Consider the following 26,053-nt stretch of genomic DNA (forward strand, 5'->3'; position numbering starts at 1 on the left):
AAGAAATCCTTTTCCCCGCGTATCAATTTAGTCATCTCCGAACCGGGGCTAAATCAGTTCATCCCAAAGGGTGTCTTCCCGCTCGGAAAACAAAGGCCCTCAAAGGTTCCTGCGCGCAGTTAAACCGCGCCTTAGGTCGCCGGGGCACCAGGGCCGAAACTGCGGCCGCCTCCCGGGGATCAGGCCAACGGCCGCCGCTCCCCGCCCTCACCCATCACGTGGACTCCTAGGAGGACGCCCTGGGCCGTGGCGAGCTCGGGTTCCGATCCCCGGGGCTTCCTGAAGACCAGCAGGTCGGGAAGCAGCGCCGCCAACCGGGCCTCCACAGGCCACAGAGGCGGCGCCACCTCCCGCTCGCCCGTCGCCATGGCGGCGGCGGGGCTGCCCGCCATTACCGTGAACAGGTTCCCTCCAAGCAGCTGCCAATCCACTTCGGTAGCCCTGGCGGGGCCCGCCCCCCAACCAATCCGCGCAGGTTTCCTTGGGACTCCGCCCCACCTGCTTCCCGCCGCTTAGGCTCCCAACTTCCACCAGGATCTCGGGGAGGTGGTTTGTGAGGACTGCAGGTTTTAGGACTGAGGACTCCTTGAAATCAGAGACGCTCCTGGGATAAAAATCATCAGAGTAGTAATTTGGGTCACTCTGAATTTAGTAACTATTCAACACTGTCATTTTCCTTTATTTTTTTAAATTCTTGCCACATAATTATATTTTATTAAAAAATAATCTTTAGAAAAAAATAATTTTAAAAAGCCAGAATTCTAAAACTACACTCCAAACTGATATACCTTCCACATGGTGATTTTGAATTCCCCAAAGACAACCACCGAATTTAAGGATTCAGTAAGTTTTATTTTATTTTTCTTAGAAAACATCTTTTATTTATAGGAAGATTGAGAGGAGGTAAAAACTACGAAGCCTTATCTTTAAAGGTCACAATTTTAACATTATCTGCCAGGACGGGCCTATGGCCTCATCCCAAGAAAGCTCCCAAAGTCTGTTTTTCTCTAGCTCTTGGTTCCAAGACTTCTTGTGATAATGGCACATTGGAAGCTGCTAGTCTTTGTTGCTCAAATTGCTAGACCATAAAGCAGCAATAGGATGAGCATGCTGCGGATTTTCAACAATCAGAATTTGTTTTGTTTTAGCTCTCTGAAAATATAAAAAGTGCCTCTTTGCACCCTTTAGGTCTAAATACTTAAAATACCTAATAAATGAAGGCTGTTTTGATGATGAAAGGGCTAATTATGCTCCTGGAATAACTTCACATTTTATGAGTATTTCCCACAGTTAAGACCAAATCTATGTTTAACCCACAGGTGACAGAAATTCCTCAGCAGGGTGGGAAAGCCAAAAGGGAGAGAAGACTGAGGAGATAAAACTAGGAAGCCTGGACACTACTAGATTATGATAACAGAGATCAAATGTCTATCAACAAAGTTCACAATTTTAACATTATAAACACAACCTATAATCCAAGGATGCAAACTCCTCAAAAGTCAAATCATTTTTTAGTATTTTTATAAATTTATTTTAAAAAATAACAATTGCAATGACATCAATGATTGATCACCTGTACTCCCCCTACCGCTGGAGGAAAACCTATATAGTGAGTCCCAAAGGAAAATCAAGACATTATTAGGCACCCTGTAGCTAGAAAATGCTGTTGGTCCAGTGGCATAGACACTGACATGTTCAATGTACCAGTGCAATTAAAATATATACATTTACAATTATCCTCAAAAAAAAGCTCTCAAGAAGTGACACAACTATGCATCAAACCAATTATTCATTCATCTGTTCGCTCTGCATCATTGAAGTCATCACCGTAGTCACAAGGACAAATGAGTAGAAGAATTAGTAATAAAGGAAAAAAAATCCAAAGGTCAACTCCCCTGTTCCCACTTTGTGGGCTATTATGGTGTGCAAAAAATAACCATTATAAAAGGGCCATGAGCTATCTGAAATGCAGTGACAAAATGACAACTGATGCATTTCATTTCAAACAAAAGTCAAACTTGCCCCCCTCCATGAAAAATTCAGTAACAATGAGGTTGGTATTACTATGTACAAACTTATAGACACAAATAAATAGTATTTTAGAACCACCATTGGCTTCAGCACTAGAAATTAGGTCTGAGGAATTTCTCTCTAAACTCTCCATCTTAGACTCCTAAACTAACCCCAAGATAAATTCCTCATCATCTTTAATGTTATCTGAAAAAACTGGGGTGGTCTAATTTCTGAAACATAAGAGCCAGAAATTTCTAGTGAGCTTATCAAAGAGTCAGCCCTCTGACACCTGGAAAGCAGGAAAAACTAGTAGATTCCCGGATCTAGGAAGATATTTCACTTCCAATTTCCTTTGCATAGCTCTATACCTCTATTTCTACCTTTACTATGGCCTCCCCCTCTGATTTTCTCTTCAAAGGGTTTACTTTCTTTTCAGTCCTAATGCATTTAGAGTGATGTCAAGGATGTATTCTTTACTCTTGGTATTTAAGCCAACCCCAAATGGTCTTCAGAATTATTGGATTTTCCTTCTTTGTTTCCAGAGAAGGCAGCCAACTCTTCTAAAATATCATCTTGGTTCTGTATCCCAGAGTTCAACACGTGGAAAACAGATTTCTGAGGTCCAACTCATTCTGGCAACTGTGGCCCAGTTCCTGACCCTGCAGCGTCTCTACTTTCTTCCAGACTGTAGTTTATTCCTATAGTATGGGTGCAGTGTGAAAACCTTTCTGCACAAGGCCTACGGAGAAAGGGAAAAACAAATGCAAATGGCACCAAAGAATCAGCTGCCATGGGAAGAGTAAGAATGTCTGCTCTCTGGAGCCAGCACAAAATGCTGCTGGAATGAGGCCAACATCCACATCAAGCTATAGCAGGTAACCTGGACTACGTCCAGGACAGTGTGCTTGAATAGTGCTTTACTGGCCCTTTGTCAAGGACTCAATCTCAGAATTCTCCCTGGCAGTACTTGTAAAAAGGTTTTAGAATAAATGTGAATTAGTCTCTTCATCTTAATGATCCATTCCAGGTACTCATCCACTGGAGGAGAATCAAGCTCTATGACAACACCTGATAGGTAGACTACTCTTTCTCTTTCTTCCTAGACTGAAACACTCTTCTATTCCCCAAATGTCATCAAAAAGACTACACTTGAAAATCTCTAGTTTGACTCTGTTTAGGAATTACTACAGATGTTTTCAGTGCATCAGCACAGAAGTTTTTGAAGAGTTTTGTTTTCTACTTAGGAAAGGCAGTTTCCAGTTCCAGGACCCTCTATATTGTCTGAAAAGTAGCCACAGCAAGACCTATGATCCTGATGACCTGTTAACAGAGACAAGCAGACCACAACTTGTCAAAGCTAAAAAGAGAGAGTCAGCAATGTATATTTTAGGTTCTTCAAAATTTTATCACTTTATCCCTAGAGTCCAAAATATCCTTTTGGACTTTTCTTGGTTGAAGTCCTAAAATATGAACCCACAGAGATTCTTATTATTACCACAGATTAGATGGCTGTATCTCAGAGAATTTATTGTTTCCATATCACAGTATGGAACTTTCTTGCTCAGAGGCCATCTGAATACAAAGTGTCTATTCAGTTGGTCAGCCTGAGCTCCCCCACCAGAGGGATGGATGCTATCTAGATTCCATGGGAAGGAATGAGCTGCGGCTTCCCTGATTGCAGTTCAGGTTGAGAAGGATGTTCTTCCCTGCTGAGATGGCTGGCTGGCTTCACCAGTCAACATAAGTGCTTGTATACTGCTGGGCTGGCAAGTGTCTCCTTGTATCATCCTAATCCATGAAATGTCAAATGTTATCAACAGTCTAAAATAGGTCCTGACTGAAAGGGTGAGACAAAGGCTTGCAACTTCAATTTGCCAGACATTGCTGCAATTATAATACTGAGCCACTTATTAAAAACTAAGTGGTTTCTGTCCTGTAGAAAAGGGCAGAAGTGATCGTCAATGTCCCATTGGAAGAGTAGATCAATTCCCTGGAACAGTGGAAAACATCGGCAAGGAATATGACCTTGATCAGCTCCATCATATGGCCTGGGGTTAGGAAACTCGAATTATCTGTGTCATTGCTTCTTCATCAGCTTGGTTTGGATCCTAGAGACAAAGACAGCATAATAATGATTAGAGTCCTCTGCAATAGCACAATGACCTCCTGGCTTTCAAAGCCAGGAGGGAACATGTACAACTTTGCCAAGAAAATCAAAGTTCTGTAATAAATCTTTAAAGTCCATTCACATGGTTTAAATGTAGCTCCATTAGGAAGGAAACAATAAACCTTATTTCTTAAAAAAATTATAAAGTGTAGCCTGGACCTCTATCACCAAACACTTCAGAGTTGATAGTGTTATTTCTTTCCTAAACACATGGAGCTGTGCTCTACTCTTAAGGGTTAATCAGGTGGCTAAGAAACAGACCCAGAGAAAACACTGTGACATGCTGCATTTTTATGTCATTTTCTGATCATCACATTTAAATACTGAGTGCTTAGCAAGGCTGGAAAAAACCTATATAATTTAATGCACTCATTTTGTAGATACTTGATGCTTGAAAGGATAAAGTGATTTGTTTGGACTATAATCAAAAAGTCAGGAGGCCAGCAAGGGTCAACTCCTAAATCTTTTGTCTTCTGTATGATTTTTCTTACTAAACTTGGGTTGCTGCTTCTCACTTGAGACCCAGTGTAAAAGCAAAAATTAGTCCTGGGAGGATTTTTCCAATACTCCACAGGAACCACCTTTAGTTCACCATATAAGTCTCTGAAATCTCAGTAGGCAAGATCTGAGAAAAGACTGGAAGATTTCTGGATGTATAAAGCCTGGAGTTGGGCCTTGAATAATAACTAGCACTTTCTGAACACTCAACATGCACTACGGACAGGCTAAAAAGGTGCCTAATGTGCATTACTACATGAAGTCCCCACAATATTCCTATGAAGTACCCAATACTATTATACTTTACAGATGAGAAGACACAGGTTCAAAGAGGCCAAGTTAAGAGCAAGGTCATGTTGTTAGCACCTGGAATCAGGAAGAGCTCTTGGCACAGTGGCCTACCACATTTGGCAGTCCACATTCACACAGTACATGGATGAATAGCAGTGAGAGTGAGGAGCTCTAAGACTACAGGTGAGGACTAATAGCTTCAAAGAGTTGTTAGTGTTCCTGTGTGGTGACATTTGAGGAAATCTAGTATAACTGTTGAGAGACATAATGAGAAAAATTGCTTAGAAACTACAAAGAAATTGCCTAATTTGTGGTGGATTAAGAAATGAAGAACATATATTGTTGAGTAAGGGACTTTCATGATAAAAAAATTACCCAAGACTGACCTTGCATTACTGTATAAAGATCAATTGAAGGAGACTGGAGATCAATTTAGAGAATACTACAATAGTGTGATGGAATGTAGTATTTATACAGAATGAATTATCAGTACATGGAAGAAATTCATTAATTTCACAATCATTTACTGAGTGCTTGCTCAAAACTGGACATTATGCTAAGACCAATGAATATAGTAGAGAATAAAATTCTCTACTTTCTACATAACTGTACTCTAGGAAGAAAATGATCTTGAACATTTAGACAAATTAAATAATTAAATGGTAATTATACTGGGGAAAAAAAAAAAGATAGCATGAAAAAATTCTGGAATAGAAGAGACCCATCTAGATATTATGTGGGCTGGGAATAACCTTTCCAATCTAAACCAAGGCCTAAAAAAAAAAAAAAAAAAAAAGGAGACAGTTATACAAAAAGAGTGAGTGAAGAAGATTAAAGACTGAAAACTTTAAGGACAAAGGCCTATGGCAAGAGTCAAATGATGAACAGTGAGCGCAGAGAACCAAGAAGCAGGAAGAGATGAAACTAGAGGGAAAGGAGCAAGAGCACATGGGTGCCTTGCTGGCCATGGTAAGAACTCTGGATTTCAGGCCAACTGCAAATAGGAGAGGGTCAGGGGTGAAGGAGCTCAAGCAGGACAGTTATACATATTTAGAAGACCACACTAAGAGGTCAAGAATATGAAGGCGGGGACAAGAGTGGAAGAAGGAAGACAAGTTGTTTTTTATATCTAAGTCAAAGAAAAGAGGACTAGAACCAGGCTGACATAAGTTGGGAGGGAAAAAGGTAAATCAATTCAAATTATATTTCTAAAGATAAAATCAAGATATACTAACCTGGAAATGCCTGTAAGGTAATTAATTTAATTTCAGTAACCATTTTATTAAGTATCTTATATTAGGTAAATTATTAACTTTTCTCAATCTGTTTCAATTGTAAAATGGTGATGATAGGTAATTATTATCTCATGGGGCTTGAGGTTGCTTAGAGCTAATTAAAAAACGTAATAATTAATATAATACCTCTCATATATAGTATTAGTGAACTCTGCTGTTACTATTACACTAAGAAACACTATAACTTATTCCATGAAAACTTAAGTAAGAATTTCAAGAAGGAAATAATAGTAGTAACTGGGAAAAATGAAGAGAGAAGAAAGGTTACAGGATTCAAGACCTCAAGGGCTTTTAAGAACAAAGAGAAAAACTAAGAGATTATATTGCATTCAATTTAGAGAATGTGATTACTCCCTGAGCATGAAATGGCAAAAGGACACTGGTAAAGGCTTCAACCCAAGAAAAATACAAGGCAATAAATAGAAGAATGAGCTCTTATCACCTCACCTGCATATGGGGACTATCCTTTTCTTTGGGAGAAAAAAATCGTCCACCTTCACCACGCTTCCGAGCCATGGCATGACGGTGCCGAGACTCATGCAGGTATTTCTAAAATAAGAAATAAAACCACTTAGTGACTCTCCAGAACCAGCAGAATTATCTAGTACACACACTGCATTGCTAAAAGTTCAAGAGAGCTGTGACCAGAGAAAGAGATAAGACTTTGAATTATGGAGCAAGTTTTGGAGAAAGTACTTAACCTAGAACATGAATAAAATGCAGTTAATCATACATAACTACTACTGTAAGAATGTAAACGTTAAATGAAAAAAAAAAAAAAGGCATAGCAGAGATCACTACTTCCCTCTTAATAGAATACCAAGTTTTAGTTAGGCAAATGGCTGGTCAGTTAAAAAGACTGCATTTCCTAGCCTTAACCAAGGTAAGGTGTGACCATGTAACACTGGCTAGTGACATGGATCTAACTTCTTCTTCTTTTTTTTTTTTAACTTGCTCAGAAATCTGGGTATCACTGTAAACATTCTTTCCGGGACTTCATCCAATCAATTACCAAATCTTGCTAATTATACTGTCTTGATATCTCTGTATTATTAGAACACTGCCAACCACCAAAGCCCTCTTGTGATGTCTATCATGTCTTTCATTGTCTTTTAAAACAGCCTCCTAACCAATTGTCTTAAAAGTCACCTCTACTCCAATCTTTACAGTTAGAAGGATTTTATTTAAAACACAAATCTCCTATTGCCACTTGACCCTCTAAGATCACTTTTTTTTTGTCCCTAAGGAAAAAACTCCAAATTCCTTTATCTGTTCTGCTAAACCTTGTCTGATCTGATTCCTGCTTATCTGCCTGGCGACATCTAAGCCAATTTTCCGCTCCCATTTCAACACTTCACACTGTTCTTATTTTATTTCCTGAAACATCCCAAACACTTTGCCACCTCGTGGATTTAGTTCTTGCTGCTCCATCTCATTTCCTTTTCTCAAACATTGAGTGCTTTTAAATCACTTCCCTAGTAAAGTTAAACATCACTTGCCCTGGAGAAGTCATCCCTGATCCAAAGAACTAGAACCGTTATTCCAATCATGCAGAAAATGTCATATTCTATACCTCTTCATTGCCTTTATAATGTTGTAATTGTTCAAATCTGTATTTTCTCCTTCTTTAGAAACTCTGTTGGAGAAGAGCCCAAGTCTGTGTTGTTAACCCTATATAACTCACACTAGCATACTTCCTGGTCCAGAGAAGGTGCTAAAAAATGATTTTCTAATAGATAAATAATTATTAATACTATTACAAGTAATATTATTGAAATAAAACTTTTTAAAGTGATACTCATCCTTATCAACTTCTTTATCAAAGGGAACGAGCCACCCCACTAAAATACTAGGCCCTGAAGTCCTAAATTTATGGACTGTGGTAAGATAGCTAGTTCTTTGGAAAACTGAAATTATATGGCAACACTGACAATATTACAATAATTAACAATAGTGACAAGGCAGGACAACACTGATACCGTAAGACATTGTTACCAAGCATGACAGAGAATAAACATCAGCAGTTTCACTGTTGCTGGATGACCTCTAATGTCCATGCCAATATGAATTTGCAAGGGGAATTATTGTGTTTTTTTTTTGAGAGTCAGTTTTTATTTTTTTATTTTTTTTTACTGGTTGTTCACAACATTACAAAGCTCTTGACATATCATATTTCATACATTAGATTGAAGTGGGTTATGAACTCCCAATTTTTAGAATCTAACTTCTTGAGAGAGGGTACCTTTCCTGTTTCCTCTGTTCCCGGACCAGAGCCCAGTCTTGGACTGTTAAGTAGCAGACTGAAAATATTAATTAAAGCAGTAGACAGAGGAGAATGGATCTTGAGAACTGAAGGAATGATCTAACTACCAATCCAGGACAATTTATCTCTGAACTTCTTTTAAGAAAGGAAAAAAAAAAAAAAAAAATTCAGACACAGTGGCAAGAGGATTGCTAGCTCCAGGCCAGGCTCCACAACTTAGTGAGACTCTGTCTCAAAAAATAGATAGATGGATAGATTTAGGAAAAAATAGGGGGAGTCCTGGGAGAGTATCACTGGGCTCAGTCTCCACTACCAAAAACCAAACCAAGGGGGCTGGGATGTGGCTCAAGCGGTAGCGCGCTCGCCTAGCATGCGTGCGGCCCGGGTTCGATCCTCAGCAGCACCACATACCAACAAAGATGTTGTGTCCGCCGAGAACTAAGAAAAAATAAATAAATGTTAAAATTCTCTCTCTCTCTCTCTCTCTCTCTCTCTCTCTCTCTCTCTCTGTCCCCCTCTCTTTCTAAAAAAAAAAAAAAAAAACCAAACCAAAATAATAATTAAAAAACCCCATTTAGTCCACTGGTTCTGTTGTTATAGTTGAAGCTATACATAAGCCATAACAAGTGCTAACTCTTACAAAAGATAATAAATAGCCTCCTAATTAGCTTCAGTTGTTTAGAAGGAAAATAAACCATATAAAGGATAATCGTGATACTCCTGCTCTCGTCTTGTGTCCTTCCCAATGTTACACATACCCTTCTTTCCTTTGGAATTTTCCCTTCTGCTTCTAGTTTTGCCCGAGCTTGCCTTCTTTTGAGAATACGGTGGTACTGTTTGGCATTCACATAGAGGGGCTCTTCTTCAAGCATCTCTGCTCCAGGTAGGGGGATTCTCTGGATAGCAGGCACAGAGCCAGCTCCAGGCACCATCTGCACAAAGAAGAAAACAGAGTTTACAAGCAGCATAGGAAACAGTTTTTTTTGGTTCCTGTTATATAGATTCCTGAAGAACATTTATTACACTAAAGGTCTATCTGAATTTTAAACAACAGCCTCAGATGATTCTTTTATAGGGAGGTCAGGACCCACAAACACACACCACACTAAACTTCATGCACACCTATTAACATTCAGACAAATCTTTTGGTGCTGCCACATTTTGGACTTTTGTGTTACAGGCTTAGCCTTGGACTCTTTTGCTCTTTATGAAAAGGCAAAAGCAATACCCTTCATGAGGCTTTACTGGGTATTATGCTGAAGCACAAGAAAGCCTACTGGCTTAGGTGGCTCTAGGCCTCCAAAAAACAAACCTATGTCCAGGAAAAAAAAAAAAACAAACAGAAAACACCACTGTTGGTTAGAGGGAGGCGTTAAAGGGTTGGGTCTCTTCTAGTCCATCTCATATTCATGGCTTCACTTTCTAGGTATGCAGCCATAGAATGGCCAGAAACAGTCATCATAAGAACGAAATAGCAAAAAGGAAGGGAGGTACAGGATGACCAAGTGTTATAAATGCCTACAGGTATAGAAATAGGTTAATAATCTTTCCGGTAGCTTTCTCACCTCTATGCAGACTTCTATTCATTCTTAATTTATACATTTAGGAGCTATGAACTAATGTTCTATTTTGACATATGGTATTTAGCTTTTACTCATACCCCAACTCCCCAACATACTTATACTTTTATTTGTTTCTCTAATGATTACAATCTAATTTTTAGTTTATTTTTTGTTTCATCCATCACAGGCGATGTGTTTTCCATTTTCCAATGATCAGTAGCCTATTCTTCCTTTCATTATCTGAATTCTCAATAAAATCATAAAAAATTAGATATTTACATCTGTTTAACCACTGCTGTATCTCTAGCACTTGGATTAGTCCATGGCACATAGTGTGGGCTCAGAATAAATTATGTTTCATTTTATTATTATTAGCAGACAAAAGTAAGAATGGAAAACAACAGTATATAAGAACAGCAAGCTGAAAAGTAAATTTCCTTACCATGACCATTCCTCCTGAATTGACCACATTGCCTGCCACTGGTAATGTAACAGTGACAGTCCCTTGACCACTGCTGGTTGTGTTGGTATTGGCTCCTGTCTGAACAATCTGTGCTCCTGCCAAACTGGCTGCTGGGATGGTGATCATGCCTGAAACAGGGACTGTAACTTTAAGAAAATAAAACGTAAAAACAAAATAGGCACACAGAACAGAAAGAAGGGAACACAGTTAGTCCCTCTTCTACCTGACAACATTCATCCACCCTGGAAAAACATGCTGAAAAGCACAAGAGAAAAAGTATTTTCCTAATCTTAACTCTGGTTTTCTATACATAAAATCCAAGTAATCAAAATATTTATTAACTGCTTAGGACCTTGTCCGGAGTAAATCTATCCTTGAGATGAGTACTTGCCCTGGACAATCCAATAATTTCAAAAGGAAGCCAGAAAATATGGCGGCCTCTCCTATGCCTTAGTCTGACTACAGCTATACCCACTGCTCTTATAGGTAGGAATAATCAATCTGCCACAGGCAGGAGGTTTTATAAATTTATAAGTTTATGACCCCAAATAGAGGGGTTATAATCTTAAAGCACTTCAAGTCCTTAAACTGTCAGCAATAATTGTTCACCATTCAGTCTGAGCTCTCACGAGAGCCCAGTCCAGCTCAGGCTCTAGTGCTGGATTAGCACATGATTCTTGTACTCTATGGATTCTGTATACTGCAAAATTTTATTTACAAATCAAATCTTTAGTCATGGAAAATAAATGAGGTATTCTCTTTTTATTGGCAATACTGGATACTGAACCCAGGAAGTGTTCTACCACTTAGCTACATCCTCAGCCCTTTGCTAAGTTGCTGAGCCTGGCCTCCAACTTATTATCTTCCTGCTCAGTCTCCTGAGTCACTGGTATTACAGGTATACATCCCAGCACCTGCCTGGCCTAACTTACCCAACTATCTGACAAATGTTTCCAAAAGCCTTCAAGTTCAATTTGAGCACCTCTCCTCCCAAGCAAAACAGATTTATGCATCTATTCCTAGAACATTCTTCTCTAAGGGTCCTGCACTATATGTATTTGTTCACATCTCCCTTATTATCCTAGAGGCTCTTTGAGAACTCTTCTTTACTCCTGGTTGTTAAATGCTATATATGCAATAGACATATAAGTCTTTTGGGAATGAATAATCAGTGACCAAACAAACAAAATACAACAGGAATGGGACAAAATGTTAACTTGACTATTGATATAGAAACTTTGTATTTCCAATCTTCTATTTAGAAATATTTCTTCCCTATAACATTTAAAAGCTCACATAATCCCTTGGATCAGTCTTTTGACAACCACAGTGAGAACTCCATTCTATAAAAAAAAAAATATTGTTCATGGGGTCCTGTAAATGAGTCCTGTTGAGCTCATAGCCTTCTGAAGCACTTAAAATTGCTCAGAATATAAAAAGATGCCCTAAGAAGTTCCAGGGAACCTATGGACCTACTTACCTTGCTGGAGAATAGTACCATCTGCATTAACTGGCTGGTAGACAATGGTTTGCCCTTCAGCAGTCTGTGCCACTTGCTGTCCCTGAACAGCAATTTGCTGCTGAGTCTGTGGGAAATAAATAACAACACAATGATAAGTGTCCAAAAGATATCTACCAAAGAAAACTGACCATGTGGTCCTTTAAAACACAACACTTTTGATGGATTCCTTTCCCCATTTCTACTATATATGAAATACTTGGTTTTGCTATCTGATTTTCAAAGTCAGTTCTCCTCTTGAATTGACTCATTACCTGAGTCTGGCCAGCAGTGACGGCTGTCTGAGGCTGCTGAATGATGATCTGCTGGGTCTGACCCTGCTGTCCCTGGACCTGCACAGCCTGCCCACCCTGGATTTGGATCTGTCCAGGTGGAACCAGTTGTATCTATGGAAAAGAACACAAAGAAAGAAATGGTATTCTATTGCCACCACTTTCCTTTAGTTAAATGAATTTCTCTAGAAAATAGGAAATGCTTTGAAGAGGGAAAAAGACAGAAGTCCTATTGTGCTCTCAATTTTTAATTAGTGACAACTTATTTTCCATTTATAAAATGATCAGGGAATTTTAATATGGTCTGGATATCTGATACTGAGGAATAAATGTTTATTTTTAAAAAGATGACAGAGGTGTCATTGTTATTTATTTCTAGAAGAATATTCACTTAAAAATACATTCTGGGGCTGGAGATGTAGCTCAGTGGTAGAATGCTTCACTAGCATGCACAAAACCCTGGGTTTAATCCCCAGTGCCACAAAAACAAAAAAGACCCCACAACATTCTGAAGTGCTTTTCACTTATGAGATGATATTATATGTATTCAAAATATCATTCCCAAGTCAATGGTAAACTGATGGTAGCACAGGTAGATATCTTTACGAAAGAGATACTGAACCACAAAATCCAGTTAAGCTATACGAGGATTACTGACCACAGAAACGATAAAATGTTTTTTTGTTTAGTTTCGAGCCTCTGGGATAATCTGTTATGCAAAAATAGGTAACTAAGACAACGTGAATGATCCTAATCTTCTTTCCAATGCAATGCCCTCACTAATATTCAGTGCTGTCATTAATGTTTGCTGGCCTTTTTCTGATGTTTTTCCCCAATATTCTTGTATCTATTTCCTTGTTCTCTCTTCTGATTCTATTGTCTATATCAGGCCAAGAATCTTAATCTAAAAATTATATGCAATGTTTTGTAATCTAGATTATCTATCCTTTTTCTTAGAAGGCGTATGGTTTCACAGAAATGCTAAAATGGAGAATACAATTCAAAAAAGGTTAAGAAGTACCTTTTTTTTCTTTTTAAAATAATGACTATCAAAGAACACTCGTAAGAAGCCATTTCTTACATAAAAGGGATTTAAACCTTAAGCATTTTAAGGGAGACTGGAATCTCACCTATAGCTCTGTGTGTGTGTGTGTGTGTGTGTGTGTATAAGTAATTTTTCAGCTTAATTAGTTACAATCCTATTTTAAAAGCAGGGAAATACACAACTCTTCCAAGAAAAACAAAACGTCATATCATAGAATTCAGAGCTAGAATGAATCCTAGATGTCACCTACATAAACTACATTTCTGGTTGGAAAAACCAATGATTAAATGGCTTGCCAATGGAAGTTAGGTTACTACTCTCACAGTATACTGTGCCTAGAACTTGATCATAGTGCCTCTATTTGACAGTGGAGAAGGCATCATGACCAGGGACTGGAGAAGAAGCAGAGAGAGGAAGGGCAGAAATGAAAGAGCAATGTGAAATTGAAAAAGCACACACTGAAAATAAATTTAGAGCTTCATACATTTATGCATGAAGAAATGTGGAAACTATTTTTAATCTCAGTTACAACTTGATTTTGGTAAAAATATGCCAATAGCATTAACAATGTTCTTACCCTCTGCTCAAGCAACCCCACTTTGAAACTACACTTAAAACTCAATTGAAAAGTAAAACTGTAGTGATCTATGTTTATAATAGCCTCATCTATAAAAGCAAAAACAAACCCAAAAATCTTCAACTACACTTTAAGGATTCTGAATTTCTGAATCATCAAATTACACATTATGAAGGGATTAAAAATGACAACTAAGAAAACAATGCAATATATATTTAAAAGAACAGGTTGAGGGGGCTGGGAATGAACCTCAGTATTGCAGCACTTGCCTCACATGTATGAGGCACTGGGTTGGATCCTCAGCACCACATAAAAATAAATAAAGATACTGTATCCATCTACAACTAAAAATATTTTTAAAAAAATAAGTAAATAAAAGAACAAGTAAAGAAAAAAACCTATGGGCATGGTATAAATTACATATAAAAACACAAGGGATGTAACATGACTATCTAGCAGTCTTCAACAACCTATTCCTTTAAATTTCTTATGTGACAGACTTTCGAAACATTTTTTAAAATAGCACTCACCTGTTGCAAACCCTGTGTCCCAGAAACAGGTACTTGCATGATGGTTTGACCTTGTCCCCCGGGGACAGCCTGGACCATAATAGGTTGGCCAGTTGATGTGATTAATTGGCCTCCACTGACTTGCACCATTAATGGTTGGCCCTGGACCTAGAATGAAATAAAATAAGAACAATGAAATAACACAAGACACAAAATTTTTACTAAGACAATCACTGGAACTATTCTGTTAACTTGCTAGAGGGGAGGAAAGGTAGGAGAAATACTAGGAAAATAAGCTTAGTTCTCAAATGATCTTTTTCAAATATCCCTGGTATCTCTGACTAAACACCAAACTGAATCTTTTAAGGTCTGATATAATGGAGCATATCTAAAATCTTCAGAAGTATTAACAGATACAAGACATTTATCACCAAATAAAGTTTTCCTTTTTAAACCAATACCCATGAATGGTCTCTTGTGAGGGCTGCAAAACATGAATTGAGAAGGTGGTGATGGATGGTTGAGTGCAATTCTAAATAATCCAGAGGGAGTAAATCAAACTGCTCTAGGAAAGTGGGTAACATGAGTCCTGAAAGCTTATGCAGAGGATTCCTTTTCCCATAGTCTCTCAAGCAAAAGTGAAATGTACACATTTTATTCTCTTCACTCTCTGAATCTAGATGTTTGTTGCTTAAAAAGTCCACTATTAAAGACTTCCTGCAAATATTTTCTGGTTTGCAGTCTTCATGGTAAAGTTCCTCACACTGCATCTTGTAGTATCTACAGTTATTTTAGGTTTATCAGAAGCAATGACAAATACCGAAATTAGAGCAGTCAAGTGTACAAACAGAATTTCCAACTTTCAAGGGCCTAGAAGTAAATGAACTACTCTAGAAAGCAGGTCACTGCAAGTGCTCCACCACATCTTAAACCTCAAATACCTAAAAGGAAGAATGCTTTCTGGAAGCCAAAATATAAGCTATGTTAGGAATAAACAGGAACAATCAACACAGCAGCTAAGAGACCCAAACTTTCATTTTCATGTTCAATTTTTGTTTTGAGGAATTATTTAAGAGAACAAAAGAATACTTGTATGACTAAAATATTCATTCTTAATGCCAGAAATTAATGTGCCAGATGAGTAGGATAGTAAGACCTTCCTACCACTGCCACCAATGTACTAAATCTACAGAAATATTTAAATACTAGGTTTTGCTTAACTATTCCATGAGAAATTTCACTTTAAGGACTTTACAGCCTGACTTTCATGTTTTCTCCTTCCTTTACTTCCCCGTTCGAATTCCCTTTGCTACGCCAAATGCTTGCATATGCTGTATCAGAAAAGATTTATTAGAAGACTTACTGCATGAGTAACTGCAGGAAGTATTTAGAATTCTCCAAAAATAATGAGACCCTTAGAGAAAAGTTTTCCATTTCTTTAAAATACAATTTATTTAAGTAGTTACAAGACACATCATTAATCATTTTCTGGCTACCCACTGTCTTAATTTCCTCCCCCACTGACATGCTATATGCACATGATAAAACTGAGACTCCAAAGAGCTCAGTGTTTACAACACATAAATGATACAAGGACACATGCATCAGACAATAAGCCATACAGTTAAGAGCATGTTACATTCCCATTCCACAAGTGGTTAACGACAATCCAAAATACTATTTTATACATTAATAAGATGAAGCAAGCATGAACTACATAAACAAGCTGTTGAACTAAGATTCCAATACAGTTCAGAACTACCAATGAGCTCAACTTCTTTTAGACTAATTTATGCTCAGAACTAGCTGCATTATATCATCACTAAATGCTACTGGTGGCAGAGGCAGGAGTTGAAAGGGTAAAGTGAAATGACTGTTTGAAACAGTTAACTACAGGATTCTTAGCAGCACTAGTAATAAAGTGAAATGCTGGTTTTATATTCTAGACCCTACTCTGAATCATTTCCAATTCAATGAAAGAAAAAAGGAAGAGCATCTAAATTTTATAATTTTTCAAAAATATGGTCTTTTTAAAAAATATCTTTATTTCACTTATTTATTTATTTTTTATGTGGTGCTGAGGATCGAACCCAGGGTCTTGCACTTTTGAGGCGAGCGCCCTCCCGCTGAGCCACAACCCCAGCCCAATATAGTCATTTTAATCAAAGTAATCTACAAAGAAAAGACTAGTGCCTCTACTTCTGTTTTTGTTTGTTTGTATTGTTTTTTTGAAAATAGGAACAGGCCAAATTTTAACACCAATTTATGGCAATGAACATGGCCATACATAATGAAAAAACTGCACTGTTCAACTTAGAAACCTTTACAATATACTTTTTTTTTTTTTTTAAAAGCATATCCAAGTAACTATCAAGAATCATTAGGGTCGCTCTAATACCTAAATCTTGAACGTGTACCCCACCCTGCTGAACCAAACAGAATGGGAATAATCTCTACAAATCTAGTAATAAGACAGGTCATTATTTTCCCAGGAAAGGTAGTGAAAACTAATGGTTATGAAGAGATCAACATGATTCAGTGCTTAAACCGCTCAACTATTATTTTACAATCAAGTTGGCCCTTTAATAATAAACAGCCTAGTTAATTTGCATGTGTGTAAAATTCTCAACTATAATACAAACTCATGAAATTCTGCCATGCAAGCAGATCGAATCTAAGCACTTTATGAGTCCTAATGCCACTCTTAAGAATTTTTTCTTGTCATGTTTCTTTCTTTTCCAGAGACTTGCTCACTAGTCAAATATAGTTTTCTGAAAACAGATACAACAGTCACTACATGACTTAGCATGGATCATTAGGGAAGTGGCAACTTAGCCTCAAAGACAAGTTAGAAGCATCAAAAACATGCAACTGACTGATTCCTACTTGAGATCCTAACACACACAGCACCAGACATAAGGAGAAGTTCATGCAGTGCTCACAAAGAATCAGAGAGGGCACCACTACCTGGAGGGTCTGGACCTGCTGGCCTGAGGCAGATGCCACCTGGGCCTCAGTCTGCAACTGGACGGCAGTGACACCACCCTGCTGCTGAGAACAGGAACAGGAAGATCTTGAAATGTATCAGGAAGGAAATGTATAGTTCAAGACATGAGATTACCTTACCTCTTGTGGGAGGGGGAGGAAAGTCTTCTTTCAAAAGCTTTACCCTACACAGGGCTTTCAAAATGTATAGTCTCCCTAAACTGAAGCTGTTGTGTGGCAGGATCAAAGATGTAAGCATCCTACACCCAGAATGGACCTTAAAACTTACGTCCACATTCAAAAAGGCCAAATAACATTAACACAAAAATTTGTATATAGGCTTTCCCTCCAGAAATATTTCACTCTTCTGCTTACATAATTTTAATCCTCTCTATACTTCCTCAAATAAGTTCACAAGAAACAATAAAAAATTTCTGGGGCTTAAATGCAATCACCAATAAAGGAAGGATGAGTTAATCACTGTGAACCATCATCTTCATAGTCATTGGCTTTTATGTCCCAAGACCAAGACTTATTTCTATCCAGATGAACTGACTTAGAAACAATGTTTTCAGTGATTCAACCTTATTTTGATGTTCTCATAAGTTTTGACAGAATAGAAATCCACACACCACAACACTGGCCTGCATGGAGCCTTTCTCAAAGGCAGCTGGAGGAAGCTGCCAGAGCAACAGCAGCTACAAGGAAGGGAAAAGCAGCAAGGGAGTATAAATAATTAATCTCTTAATCAAGAGGAGCTCCTTCCTTTGATTATTAGATCAGAAAAACCACTAATACTTCCTTTGCTCTCCCTACTTTGCTAAGTTGGATTTTGAATGCAAAAACTATTTCTAAGATATCAATCTTGGCCTAAGGTCAAATGAAAGCATAATACATTTCTTTTTTCCCCTTTCTTCTAGGATTGGGAAAAAAGTGAAGTTTTACTGAAATAAATCTAGACAAAAAGTGTATATATTCAAGGATGCAATTTATCTTATTTAGGAATAAACTAGCAGCTGGGAATTTCATTCTAATATGTGGTTATCCACATGTTTAAATAATATCTGAGTGTTGAACTAAAGCTTTTTAAAATAGGTACTAGGGTGGACCACATCAAAGAATGATGAATTTCTTGAAATCTGACTGGTGTGTACTATGGCCAAACCTTTACAAAATTACAAGTTAGCTCAAAGAAGGGGTGGGAGGGAGGGTTGAAAAATAATAATGATTAAAAAAAAAAAAAAAAAACCCAAACTCCAAATGTCCATCAGATAAACAAACCAGATGTTATCATTTTCAATGAGACCAAAGAGGCAATTTATTATTAAACCAGGCTCCCATAAAGAGCAGATTCTAGATGGTCATGAACTCATAACACTTTAGCATAAATTATACCAAATATTTCACTAGATTTGGTACCTCTTAAATAATTCCCAATAATCATGTAATAGCCAATTTGTGCTATTATCAGTTCCACTGTTGTGATGTTTCAGGATGTTTTGCTTTCATACCTGCTGCTGAATCTGTCCAGCCTGCACAACAATCTGCTCTGTTGAGCTATTGCTATTTGCCGTATATTGCTCCATGGCCCCTCCCAGATAGAATCCTGTCCACAGTGAGCTTCACTTTGGAGAGCCTAGAAGACTGTGAGGTGGTGCACTCCTGTTAGAAAAGTTGGGAAAATAAATTATAATGAGATTGTCAAATTATAACTGTGTTTAACATTTACAATAAAATGAGATAAGAGAAAAGAAAATGTTAATTATCAATAATCTTTAACTAGACTTACATGGTCAAAAATAACATCACAACACCATTTTCACGAAAACGCTTTTAGTCCTTTTTTATAAATGATCTTACCTTTCAATACTACCAGAACAACACTTACACCTTGGCAATACTCATTAAGCTATAATATCTTTGTTGCAAGGTCTATTTAACACAGATTTTCAGATCTGTGGGAGTACTTTAGAGAATAAAGATTCTTTATTTTGTACCACACACTTACTGCCCATCAAACATGTTACTCTAGTTCACTATATATGGTAAGCAATTTAAAATTTCAGGGCTTATTATTTAGTAAATAGTTTACTCCAAATGTGAAGTCAATTTTTTTTATATCAAAATCTCTATCCTATGAACAGTGCAATTATTGTGTGTCACCTTAAAAAAAAAAAAAGATAAGAAAATCTCCATTGGTAGCACTAAGAAAGCTCTAGCAAAAGTTTAAGAGTTTGTATCATAATACAAAAACTAAAAAAGACATTATACAATGTCAAAATTTGCCACACCATTGGAGTTAATCTGTCTTTCCCTGTTTTATGCATTGGTGTCTCCTTAGCATCATTACTTTTGTACTTTGGGGTCATTATTAAGTAAAATGAAGATTACATGAATGCAAGCAGTGTGATTGATTCTACAACCAACAGTATGACAGTTGAGATAGCCAATAAACAATTAATGGTGGGAATTAGCATGGATACACTATCTTGTCTTTGGCCAAACAACGTGAGATTTTCTCACACTACTTGGAATGACACACAGTTTAAAACTTATGAGTTATTTTCTTTTGTAATTTTCCATTTAATATTTTGGGACTGTGGGTAAATAAAACTATGGAAAGATATCTTGTATAAGAGGGAACCATTGTAAGTGTTGCAGGGTAGCACACCTCTGTAATTCCAGCTAATATATGGGAACCTGAGTTAGGAAGATCTCAAGTTTGAGACCTACCTGGGCTATTTAATGAAATCCTGCCTCAAAATAAAATAAAAAAGGCTGGGGATGTAGCTTAGAAATAGATACTCCTGGGTTTACTTCCCAGTATAAGGGAGGGTGATGGTGGGGGGAATAACCTGCCAAATCCTTAAAGTCAGCAAATAACCAGTTACTGTTCAAATCTATCCTTTTCACACACTTTCAGATTTGAAGACTCCTTTTTGAAATAAGAACACAATTAGATAAACTGAAGTGATATGAGAACCCAGAATAAAGACTTGATTGAAACAGTAACATTACAAAATTCCAAAGATTAACTTCATTTTGGAAATAAACAAAATGTAAATAAACCATTCCTTTTCAATTTTTCTCTAGGCCTTCATAAATTCCAAAATTTGAAAGATAAAATTTTGTGCACTAAGTTGCACATTACAGGGGCAAAGTGAAGTACCACTCTCCATCAACCTATGTGTAGTAGATGAGATTAATCACTTGAAAGATGTCTCAATACCATGTTGTAAATGAAGAAATCAAAATAGATTTCATTTGCAATGTTTCCCCAAAGCCCCAGCTTGGTGCTACTGGAAAAGAAAACCTTGAGAGAATTAATGGCAAGTCTTCTAGTCACTGGTGGTCTGTCCTCCAAGGGAACCCCTATCTATTCTTCTCTTTCTACTTCTTTTTTTTTAAATCCTGGCCATGAGGTAAGTAGTTTTGCCAGGACATCTGTTGCCACTATGATGTCCTGCTTTGATACAAGCTCCACAGCAATGGGACCAATCAATCAATCCAAAAATTGTATGGTAAAATAAACCTTTTCGCTTTATAAGTTGATTATCTAAAGTATTTGTTACAGCATCAGAAAGGTAACACAACATTTACGTATACATCCAAGCACTTAGGAGGAAGTGTACTATACTAAAATGTATTCTGAAATGTATCAAAAAATAAGATGGATGAATGGGTCTGGTAAGGTAAGTATGGAAAAATGTTAATGGTAGATTCTAAGTGGTACGTATACAGGTGTTCACTGTAAAATTCTTAACTTTACTGTATGTTCAAAGAATTTTATACTAATTGTTGGGGAGGAAATATATGATCTAATCTAAAAACCAATCAAGCCTATGACCCCAAAATCAAAATAGGTTCAATATAAGCTTATACAAGTCTTTATTTATAACAGGATGGCTATGCCATCATAGCACAGTGGCTTGTGGCTATATGGCTGTCCAAAACACTGCCTTTGCTCCATCAGAATGCACATTTCTGGCCACCATTTGGATTTACACATAGGGAACTAATATGCTTAACACATATGTAAAACTGATATTTTTCACTGCATACTGACACATAGATCTTCTGATTTTTATACCAGTCTCTTTTGAATTGGTTGACTAAGTCAGCTGGAGAAACTCTGAATATAGTACAGAAAAATAAGGTTATCAGCCAGACTAAGTGGCTCTGCTAGGGAAGCCAATAGACCTCCTCAAATTTTAACCAGTCTCTAACACACAATACACCTGTTTCTAAACTAATAAAATCAAGGTCAGGATATTTTTATGAACCTTACTATAAGATAGTAATCTAGAGACAAACAAAACAAAACAAAACAAAACAGATCAGTAGTTCCTTTGGATTGTAGAAAGGCAGATGGAGTTTTACAAACTTCCTGATAATAAAAATGTTTTACATCTTCATTATGGGGGTAGTTATGCAGGGGTATATATCTGTTTAAACTCATTAAAGTGCTCGCTTATAATGATTATACTTTGGGCCTAAATTGTATCCCAATATTTAAACTAAAAAATAAAGATCATGAGATGTCCTCTGTATTTCAACATTTTCAACCAAATTCTCCTAATTTCCAGAAATTTACATTTGTCTGTGTTTTGAGTCTTCCTCTGTTGCCCACGATAGACTTGAACTCCTAGGCTCAAGTGAGCCTCCCTGGCTCAGCTTCCTGAGTAGCAAGAATACAGACACCATGAAGCCCAGTCAGAAATTCACATCTTATCAGACTAAAATATAACCTGAAGCACATGGGAATGATTAATATATGTATAACATATATATTTTCTTAATTAGTTTATTCTGATAATACAAATGCTCCAATTTAAGAACATTTAAATCCACTATACTCTGAAGGATAAAAATAGAAGAAGCCTCAAAATCTAGCATAACTCGTTAACATTAATGAGGGGATGATTCAGTGTGGAGTGGAGTTCGATACTGACACTACTAATGGTGGATGCTATGAGCATTTGGCTTCAGTGAAGCCATATGTTCTCACTACTGTGAACTTCAGTTAGTGGAACTGTAACACAATCTTGACACATTGTCTTTCCTCAAGAGCTTCTCTGCCTAAGATTATGACAAAGTCAACCAGATTTAGTCTAGCTAGCTCTTACTTCTAACACAAAGTTTTGAATTTTTTTTTTCCTCCAAGAGAGAAAGAATGAGAGTGTACATTTATTATGGTTAGCATGAAAATTCTCTTCCCATAGCATCTGTGCCCTGCCATTTCCAACTGCAGAAGCAGAAATTTGGCCAATGACTAGGTATCCATTCTATTTGTACATATAACATTCTAAAATCAACCCTTCCAGAAACTCAACTTGCAAGCCTACGTAAAGCCCTCTGATCACATTTGACAATCATTACCAGGTAAACATTAGACTTACTTTTCTAAGGATCTCTTTCTAACTTTTGATTTTTTTTAACCACAAATCACAGTAAGAAATACACTTTGTATCACAATTCAGTACACACATAAACTACAAAACATGTTGCTAAAACATTTCATGAAACATTACTTATCTTTATACAACATAAAATGCACTTGGATATTCTAAATTTTATTATTAAAAATTACCAGTTTGACTCACTAAAACTTAATTTTTCAAAACTCAACACATGAAAAGGGTAGTTTCATGTGTGTTTGATAAAAGGCTGGACAACATTGGGCTGTCCAGCGTCCATCTCCCTTGAAGTTTTTGAACTGGAGCTTCCTAATTTGTCCCTTCTCTCCTGTACGGTATACCATGTTGTCAGACACTGTTCTAGTGATTTTGGAAAGAAAAAAAAAGTGATTAAGATTCTGACTTCAAAGAGTACTTTTAAATTTAGTAAAGGAGTAAGAAGTAGTTGTGTGTGGTGGTATACCCCCGTAATCCCAACAACTCAGGAGGCTGAGGCAGGAGAATTAAGTTTGAGGTCAGCCTTGGAGACTCAGTGAGACCCTTTCTCAAAAAATAAAAAGGGCTGGGGATATAAATTTCAGCGTATTAATAGTATACCATAAGGCCCCACATCCAGAGAAAGGTCACACTACTGTCTCTAAAATGCCAGGCAATACTACAAAGTTTCTCTGCACACAGGTGGAGGATCTTGAGGTATTGAGCAAATGCCTTTTGCAAAGATGTCTAGTTGGGTGGGGAGGTAGCTCACTGGAAGCACTTGCCTAGATGGTGAGGCCCTGCATTAGATCTCTAGCACTGCAGGGTAAGGGTGATAGTGGAAAGATATCAGGCAAAAGTATTTGGTATTTTTAAAATGATCAAATGTACTTATTTTTAGCTACCAAGATTAAAGCCGTGATTCAAAGACAAATATAAATGCTTCTTAAAAACATCTAAATCATGCTGTCCCATCTATTACAAATAATATGAGAATTAATAGGATTTAAAAAATTAATAACAAAGAAAAACTCTTCCTAAAAAGTGAAAAACAAGTTTTAATAGTGGAAAGAATACTGGACTAGTTTTCTTGACCTCAGAAAATGTGATTAAAACAAAAAGAAAAAAGTACCATATACTTAAGTTAACTGAGAAGGACTGGAATAAATGTTTCATCTGAGTAAAAATAATTTTTAGTCTCCTAAGAGAAAACAATTTTCTAGCCCCCAAGAAGTCCACCACACTACCATGGGACACAATCCACAAATGAGAAACTAGCTTTCCAATCTTAGGAGGGAAAAAAATATGCATGCCCCCCAAAGGTTCTAGATTCCCCTCTACCTGAACCTCCAGACAAAATAACTACTTCCAAACAATTTCTTGGCAAGATATATATGGGTGATCTTGCCTAATCTCATTACTATTGCCCACTTCCTTAACCTACTTTATCCTTTGCCTCAAAAACACAACACAATATGATGCCTCTGAACATGCTTCTCTCTGAAAGCAATGCTCTTCCATTCTTTCAGTCCAAAGATAACTAATCAACTGTCAAGGCTAACCAAAAGTGTGGCCGGGAGCCACTGATTGCTCTTAAAACACTACAGGACTAACCATTTAGACTCACTGCCTTTCAAATGTAAATCTCCATCAAGCAGGTGCGGCTCTTATTTACCTCTACCCACTCCCTTTCTCCAGCACCATAAGTGATGAGTTTCCCCCCAGCCAACAAAAAAAAGTCCATAACACTTTCTCGGGATTAGAAGTATATCAGAAAAAAAAAAAAAAAAACAAGCCACCGACAAATGTATGGCCAGAACTGTCAAGTCAGATAGTGACACAGAAAGGTAAAAGGAAAAAAAATAATAATAATCGGTACATTTCCAAGGGAGGAAGAGTTCACAGAATGAGCAACGGAGAAGACAAATAATATAAACAGTAGTTGTGCAGCCTCCGGGAAAGAATGCGCAGGGCTATCAATCTTCTAAGAGTGAGGTTCCAAGCACCGAATGGCCGGGCCTGGCAGACGGACCGCTTGGTTGGACTCCAGCACAGAGGTGTGCGGTCCTGCCCGGACAAGCGAGGCGGGGAGGAGAGGAAATGACGAGCCAAAAGGGGGTGGTAACGGCGCCCGGCCAAAGACTCGGGACTAGTGGGCCAGGAGGGGGGGCGCGGCGGGACAGGGGAGAACCAACGGCCCCCTCCCCGGCCCGGAGTGGCGGGGCGGGTCAGCAGCGGCCTGCGGCGGGGGCGGGCCGGCCAGCTCCGCCCGCCGCACTCCGAGCCTGTGGCCGCGGCGCGCGTATTTTCCAGGCCTCCCTGCTGACCCACAGGGGCTGCGGACACAGGGGCCCAGACTCACTCAGGGCCGGGGACACGTGCTCGCGGGAGGTCCTTTCGTCCCGAGAGTCGGGGCGTGGAGAGTACAAGGGCGGATTTAAGGATGAGGCTGGAAGGACGGGGAAAACCGCCGGGGCCCAGGGCGCGCTTGTGTTGTTGAGTGTAGGGGCACTTGTGGCAGTCAAGGCCACCACCCGCATTCCCGGGGCCCGAGAACCCGGGCCTAAGGGTCGGAGGAAAGAGGTTGCATCCCCAACTGGCACTGGCACCCCGCAAGGGACAAGAACCCAAAGAGCCTTCCCCCGGGGGCGCCATCCCCACACTGGGCGGCCCCTGCAGGCCCCGGCCGGGAGTGCCCCGAGTCGCCAGCAGGCTCCGGGCCGGGGCCTCCGGCCGCCCTGCTCGGCTAGGCTCAGCTCGACTCCCCGGGCTCGACGGGCGCCTGGGCCTCTCCTGAGTGGTCAGCGAGACCCGCCAATCGGGGCGCTGGGGCCGGCTCTGGGCCGCTGGATATTGGCTCCTCATACTCACCGTGCCTCGCTCCCCCGGTTCGCTGCCCGCGCTGATTGGCTCCAGTACCGGACCCCGAAACCCAATCAGAGGCTCCAGCCGCCGCTGCCGCCGCCACTGCCGCTGCCTCGCAAAATGGCGAACCTGAACAAAGGGGAATCGGGCCTCCCTCCAACCGCCTCCGCGCAGGCGCCTCTGAGACCACGCCCTCTAACCCCAGCCGGGCTCGTCCCGCCCCTCTTCGGAGAAGCATCGCGCAGGCGCTCCCGAGACCACGCCCACTTCCTTGATTTGACTACTTCTCGAGTTGAAGAACTACGCAGGCGCCTTGGGGTCGTACCAAATCCTTCA

General features: G+C 38.7%; 2 protein-coding genes across 15 annotated transcripts in view; both read right to left on the reverse strand.

Annotated features, from left to right (window-relative positions):
• LOC101955741 (adenylate cyclase type 10) overlaps window positions 1-1,354 on the reverse strand; it is a 42,404-nt gene extending 41,050 nt beyond the window's left edge. For both annotated transcript variants that reach the window (XM_078020049.1, XM_040282611.2), the window contains exon 1: window positions 212-1,354. In XM_078020049.1, coding sequence (XP_077876175.1) covers window positions 212-392 — 181 coding nt within the window. In that variant the 5' untranslated portion in view covers window positions 393-1,354. The remainder of the gene's footprint in view (window positions 1-211) is intronic.
• A 2,160-nt stretch (window positions 1,355-3,514) lies between these two features.
• Window positions 3,515-25,858, reverse strand: Nfya (nuclear transcription factor Y subunit alpha). 13 transcript variants are annotated; one of them, XM_078020062.1, is made up of 10 exons: window positions 25,724-25,858; window positions 18,971-19,121; window positions 17,442-17,522; window positions 14,496-14,642; window positions 12,326-12,457; window positions 12,033-12,138; window positions 10,532-10,680; window positions 9,286-9,459; window positions 6,712-6,813; window positions 3,515-4,121 (listed from the first exon to the last, which is right to left on the reverse strand). In XM_078020062.1, the coding sequence occupies exons 2-10, from the start codon at window positions 19,043-19,045 to the stop codon at window positions 4,068-4,070; spliced, it is 1,020 nt and encodes a 339-aa protein (XP_077876188.1). In that variant the 5' UTR covers window positions 19,046-19,121; window positions 25,724-25,858; the 3' UTR covers window positions 3,515-4,067. The 13 variants fall into 13 exon arrangements, with proteins under 13 accessions (XP_077876188.1, XP_040138547.1, XP_077876186.1 ...); XM_040282613.2 differs by having other exon boundaries at window positions 10,532-10,698; XM_078020060.1 differs by having other exon boundaries at window positions 17,439-17,522.
• Between the last annotated feature and the right edge of the window lie 195 nt (window positions 25,859-26,053).

This window comes from Ictidomys tridecemlineatus, chromosome 8 (assembly GCF_052094955.1).
Source record: "Ictidomys tridecemlineatus isolate mIctTri1 chromosome 8, mIctTri1.hap1, whole genome shotgun sequence".
Taxonomy (NCBI): domain Eukaryota; kingdom Metazoa; phylum Chordata; class Mammalia; order Rodentia; family Sciuridae; genus Ictidomys; species Ictidomys tridecemlineatus.